Raw genomic sequence first — 5,884 nt, 5'->3', positions numbered from 1 at the left:
TGTGCTGCTCTGGTGGTGTCTTTCAAAGGGCTGTGGTGCTGATGGAGAGGATTGGAGGTGTTCCTGGAGACGTTTGTGGATGTTTCAGACAGGTGGGGGAGTGAGCAGCGCTGACTGGGGGGAAATTCATCCCCCTTGGGGGCATGTGTGCTGATGGGAAAGATGTGATATTATTGGGTTGGTTTTTTTTTTGAGCACCATCACTTTATGTCCTCGATCTGTAGCAAAACCCCATCCAGAGAGAGCAGTCCCTCCATCGTGTGAGGTTTTCTTTTGGCACCCCTTTTCAACACAAACGGGGCAGAATTAAACAAAATATGTTCTACTTGTCTTTCATATACGCCTTTATTTAATCTTAGAGCCATAGGTCTGAGCAGATGGGATACTCAGGGGGGTCAGGCGGGCGCATCCTGGTTACCATCTACCTAAAACTGAAGGAGTTTGGAATAAAATGGGGCACCTTGAACCAAGCCCGCTGGTCAGAGCTCGGCTCTCCCAAAGCCCTCAGGCAGCAGCATGCAGGATCCCCATGGGGTGCTGGGGTGGGTCAGAGCTCCCAGAACCACATTTAGGAAGGGCAGCATGGCAGGAGCGGGTGCAGAGGAGATAAATTGGGCATGGATGCTGAGCTGCAGCGCTGATTTCAGCAGGGGAATGGGAAACACCGTGCGGGTTCGTGCAGTTGTTTCATGGATCAGTCCTTCTGCAGAGGGTCTGATTGCTGCTGGTGATGCGGGGGTCCAGCAGCCGTGGGTGGATGCTGGAAAGCCTGGGATTGCTGTTTAATTGTACCTTTAAGAAATGAAATAATAAAGGAATGAATGAAGCAACTGAGCACCGAACAGTTTGACAGAGCAGAAACTCTCCCAAACACAAAGTGAAAATGTCTGAGCACAGCTCAGTGAGAGCAAAACCACTTCTGCCCATTGCTGATGGTTGGACTACACTGATGGTTATATGATCTTGATGGTCTCTTCTGACCTTAACGATTCCATCATTCTTTGATTTTATAAACTATTTAATCCCCCACCCTGAAGCTGCTTCACTTTCCTCGTTGTCCTCTATTGCAAATAAGCGCTGGGTAAAACCCACAGGAGAGCAAAAAGAAGAGGTGCTGTCAGGAAGCTCCACTTTGCACCAAACACACCCAATATGTGGATGCATTTTGAAATGACCCTTTTTGGAGCTGGATGACTTATGCTGCTGGCAGCATGGCCAGGAAGAGGACATTGAGGGGCTCCTCCCTCATATACCTCTTGGTGGAGCTGTGGAAATAAGACCATGGCCATAGTGGCCACAACATGAGGATGCTCCAATGAGAATGTGCTGCGGACTTCATAAAATGCTTTCCATTGCCTCTGGAAATGGGATGAGGGGGGGGGGGTGTGTAGCCAGAAATCCAACTGTACCCAACATGGCTGATATTTGTTGGGTTTCAGCACTTTGAAGTTTATTTTTTGGCCATTGGCAGAATTTAAAATATGGGCTGCTGCAAGAATGGCATTAGTAAAAGCAGAAAATAACTGTTGGACTCATGTTGCAGCAGGAGATGTTCGGGCTGGGTGTTAGGAGACGTTTCTTCTTCAAAAGAGTGGTGATGCATTGGCACAGGCTGCCCAGGGAGGTGGTGGAGTCCCCATCCATGGAGGTGCTCAAGAACCACGGAGAGGTGGCACTTGGGGACCTGGTCAGTGGGCATGGTGGGATGGGTTGGGGTTGGTCTGGATGACCATAGAGGTCTTTTCCAATCTCAGTGATCCTATGGCTCTATATAGACACACGGTTTAGGGGGCAATATCGGTGGTAGGTGGATGGTTGAACTGGGTAATCTTAGAGTTCTTTTCCAACCTCAATGATTTCTTAATCCTATGATTCCAGTACTGCTATCCTTTTGCAACGGGGTGTTTCCCTGCATCATCCTGCTCCCCTCTCCCCTCTACCTGTAGCGCTTGGTGTTGATGAGCCAATGCACGAAGTCCTTGGCCTTCATCTTGTCCAGGTAGCGAGTGAAGTCGCTGGTGAAGGTGCCCTCCGAGTGCCGCTTTGTGTTGGATGGGGCTCTGTGCGAGGGCCATCTGATGGCAAAAATGGGGCAAAATGCAAAATGGGGATTAATGCACATCAAATAGAAGGGTTCCTGTGCCCTCCCTGCAGGAGGAGCAAAATGCTGCAATGCGTGGAGCAGTGTCCAGAAAATCTGTAAGAACACATAGAAACAGTGGCAGGGATCTGACAAGCCTGGTCGGCATTGTCCCTTAAATACATGTGACATCCTGTTCTGTGCCCTGGACCTCGCTTGGCTGCAGGTTTATAGACACCTTCAGCTCCAGGGTTCTCATCACTGCTGCTCTCAGCCCTCTGCAGATGGGGAGCAGAAGGGCCCCCCCTTCCAGGCACAGAGACCACAGTGGGTTTCCCTCCTGCACAGTGTGGAGATGGGCTCAGCACTGCTCTCGGTGTCTGCGTCTGCATCTCCCCATGCAGCAGAGGTCTCTGCTTTTTGCAATGTCCTGCCATAGTTAACAGCTCCTGACACATGCTGCCTTCAGCCTCAGGGGGTGACAGTTGCCTTTGTCCCCATAGGGATGGGAAGGAGATCGGCACTCAGCCTTGCTCACCACGCTGCCAACACAACCTTTGGGTCTGGGCACTGTGAAACCCCCGTGGGACGTGGCAATGTGGGCTGTCAGAATGGCCGAATCCAAAGGAATCAGGCACAACTCAATAGCCCGGAGCTCAGCTCTCAGCCCACAGCAGCCGCTGCCCACAGCCAACCAACCACCCGATGCCATACCTGAGTGCATCCCCCGTGTCCCTGGGAGCCACCTGCCACGCTGCTGGGATCAGCACAGCCAACACCAACCCGGAGAGGTACAGCCAACGGATGAGCTTCATTTGCCCTCCTGGAATTCAGACAGAAAAGTACAGCTTGCCATCACCGTGAAACCCCCTCCAACCCTTCCAGCATGGCAAGGATGGATGTGGAAAGGGAGAGATCCCTCCCAGGAGTGCCGGCAGCATTATGGTGGGTGCACAACTGAAAACCCATTCCCACCGCTCTCCATCAGCACACGGTCCTGGCTGTAGGCACGCAGGGTTTGTACAATCCAAAGACACAATTCATCGCTATAAACTGTATTGCCAGCCCCCCCCCTTTCAGTCCAGGAGCAATATTCCTGCCTCATCACCCATCACTGTGATACTGTGGGACTTTCCCCACCATTAGCTGCTCAGAGAAGCCGCGTTCCATAGAGTTGGCTAATTAGAGTTCTACGTCTCCTAACGGGGCTGCGTGGCTCAGAGGGATTAAAATACCAACCCCCCCCACCCCTCGTTTGCAGAAAATTAGAGTTTTGGTCTATCATCAGGCGCTCTCATTGCTCTAATTTCTAAAGAGATTGGTAGGAAAGAAGGGAACGAAAGGCACTTACCTTCCTGCCTGATGAGGACAACCACTCCCCTAAAAGCAAGATCCTATTCCCCTCCTTTGCTGGTTGTGGTTCAACTCTACTCCTTCCCGGTGCTTTTAAGCTTGTTAGCAGGATGCTAAAAGCTGACAGGTAGGTCATCGGTGCTCCTCTTTTTAGTTGGATGGGTCATTATGAATCATTACAGTATTTTTTAAGAGGGGCCGTTGCAAAAATATAGTTGTTGCCATATTTTTCAGCTTACGCCTTCAGCAATGAGTTGGTTTTTTTTTTGCTTTTGTTGGTTTTTTTTGTTCTTTTTTGGTTTTTTTTTTCCTATTCTTTTCATTTTTGGGTCATTTCTTTTTCTCTTATGTTTGAATTCCTTTGTTGTTTTTTTTTCCTCCTTTCGTAACTTGGACCAAAGGGATGATCCACGGTTTTCAAGCCTCCAGGTGAGATGGTCCCCATTGCCGCAGCACATCGTGCACAGGGAGGTGACTTCTGTGCCCACAGGACTGCCCTTTCAAACACCTTTGGTGTGAGTTGAAAACATTAGAAATGAAAGGAGAAAAAAGAAAAAAAAAATTAAGAGAATGGAAAAGTGAATGAAGCATCTGGGTGCACGAGCACTCGCTTCTGCTTTCTGCAAGGTGAAATGCAGGCTCAGAGCTCCAGAGATGGGCAGACACTTCTCTCAATCCAAGCCCAGTGCTGTCCTTTAAGGCCAGGTCAGGTATGGGGCCGTTCACCACCGTTTCTTCTATTGGGGGTGAGCGGAGGCAGCTGCAGATCTGAGTCAGAGCTTTATCCCATGGGACATTCGGGCTCGGACCAGGAGGTGGGGAACATCTGGAGCTCATCAGGACAAGGACAATGGTTCTGCTGGGGCGTCTCCTGAGAGCTGGGCTCGTCCCTTTTAAATCCATGGAAACGAGGCTGGAGAGGATCAGAACTGCCAGCTGTGGGGTGCTGACAGACCCTGATGGACACAGCGCTGAGCTCCATGGCCATCCCAGGGGGTGTTCCTGAGGGAGCATTGGGGGAACTCTATGTTTACTGAAGCTCGGGGGCTGAATGCGCCCATTTCAGCCCAAATGCCCATTTCACAGGTGCAGAGAACAACAAGACTGAGGGAAATGGGCCAGGTTTCTCCCCCACCCAGCACCACCACGGGATGAAGGCTTTACTCCCTGACTTCCCCACTTCTTACTGTCTCTCCCCTGGGACCTTTCTTCTCACTGTTGGGTAGTTATTATTATTATTCTACCAAAGAGATTTCTGTAATTATTGTCACTGTCAAAATACGGCTGGTGTTCAGGGGACACTCAGCTTGAAGAGCCTTTTAATTAGGGCCAACAATGGCCTTATGAGGAAGCCTGACATCAGAGGAGAAAGGTAGGAGATTAATTAGCTCAACCTTCAGAGGAGAGGTCCAGATGTCCCACCCATCACTTGGATGGAATATTTATTAACGCCACCAAATTAGCTCTCAGTGCCACTGTTTGTGGTGCCCCTGGGAAGGGGCACGAGATTTCTGCAGCAGTGCAGAGAAATCCAGCTCAGTCCATGCAATCCATGGTGTTTCTTGGTTTTCTCTATGGGGGTTCCAGGTGTCAGAGTGATGTGCCCCATGGGACTCTTTCTCTTCTCTCCCCAGGTGGTTTTCTCTGGCCCTCTGTGATGTGTTCATGGAATGTCTCGAGTTGGAAGGGACTTATAAAGATCACTGAGTCCAACTCCTGTGATAGCCTTCCCTTTCCAATCATCTTCACCCCACCAATTAGCGGCTCTCCCATGCTGGATGATGGCGCTGTGGGGGCACAGACCTGTGTGTTAAGTTACACGCACAGATCTGGATTTTGCACCTTTTTAGGGCTCAGAGAGGTTTTTATGGGCAGCAGGTGGCAGCCTCTGTCTGCCTGCCCTTTGTCTATCTGCCCTTCCTCTGCCTCGCTGCCAGCATCCCTCCGTGGATCCTAATGAACACACTTGTCCTGCTTGCTGCACCCTCCCTGCAAGGAAAGAGGGTTGGGAAAACTCCTGGGCTGTACTCTACACCATCAGTGCTTGGATAAACTCATCCATCCTCTGAAGAAGGGCATTTTCCCATTAAGTTCCCCCAGGACTGAGCATGTGATTGATGTGCCAGCTTTGGTATCTGCGTCTCTGGGAGAAGCAGGAGTAGGCATGTAGATCCAATGGGAACGGTGGGACATGGCCTTGTAGGGTTGTCCAAAATCAGGCCAGAAACAAGATGAGTTTAGGCTTAAAGTGCAGCAAAGACCTGCTGAACATCACAGTGCCAGCAGCTCTGGGGCTTGGATTCCCTGCCTGGAGTGATGGGATGAGGTTGGCATCCCTTGCAAAAGCTTGAAGGCAACCATAAAGGCACCTTAAAAACAACAAACCACCCCGATGCTCCCATCCTGTAGCTGCAGGCACAGCCAAACTGAGCAGTGGTTAATTTCGGAGGG

The 5,884-nt window shown here is 50.5% G+C and overlaps 1 protein-coding gene across 1 annotated transcript; it reads right to left on the bottom strand.

The window, feature by feature from the left end:
- Positions 1 to 326: 326 nt before the first annotated feature.
- Positions 327 to 3,503, bottom strand: LOC100858942 (glucagon-like). Its single transcript, XM_040654923.2, has 4 exons — positions 3,432 to 3,503; positions 2,795 to 2,903; positions 1,941 to 2,075; positions 327 to 792 (listed from the first exon to the last, which is right to left on the bottom strand). The coding sequence occupies exons 2-4, from the start codon at positions 2,893 to 2,895 to the stop codon at positions 783 to 785; spliced, it is 246 nt and encodes an 81-aa protein (XP_040510857.1). The 5' UTR covers positions 2,896 to 2,903; positions 3,432 to 3,503; the 3' UTR covers positions 327 to 782.
- Positions 3,504 to 5,884: the final 2,381 nt, after the last annotated feature.

The sequence above is a fragment of the Gallus gallus genome, chromosome 34 (genome assembly GCF_016699485.2).
Source record: "Gallus gallus isolate bGalGal1 chromosome 34, bGalGal1.mat.broiler.GRCg7b, whole genome shotgun sequence".
Classification (NCBI taxonomy): domain Eukaryota; kingdom Metazoa; phylum Chordata; class Aves; order Galliformes; family Phasianidae; genus Gallus; species Gallus gallus.
This window is presented reverse-complemented; position numbering and strand designations above follow the sequence as displayed.

What these genes read in the sequence shown, in the direction of transcription:
- LOC100858942 (XM_040654923.2), bottom strand. Translation starts at nt 2,895, where the DNA reads ATGAAGCTCATCCGTTGGCTGTACCTCTCCGGGTTGGTGTTGGCTGTG. An exon ending in GACACGGGGGATGCACTCAG is followed by an intron (nt 2,076 to 2,794) that starts GTATGGCATCGG and finishes TTTTGCCATCAG; the next exon opens with ATGGCCCTCGCACAGAGCCC.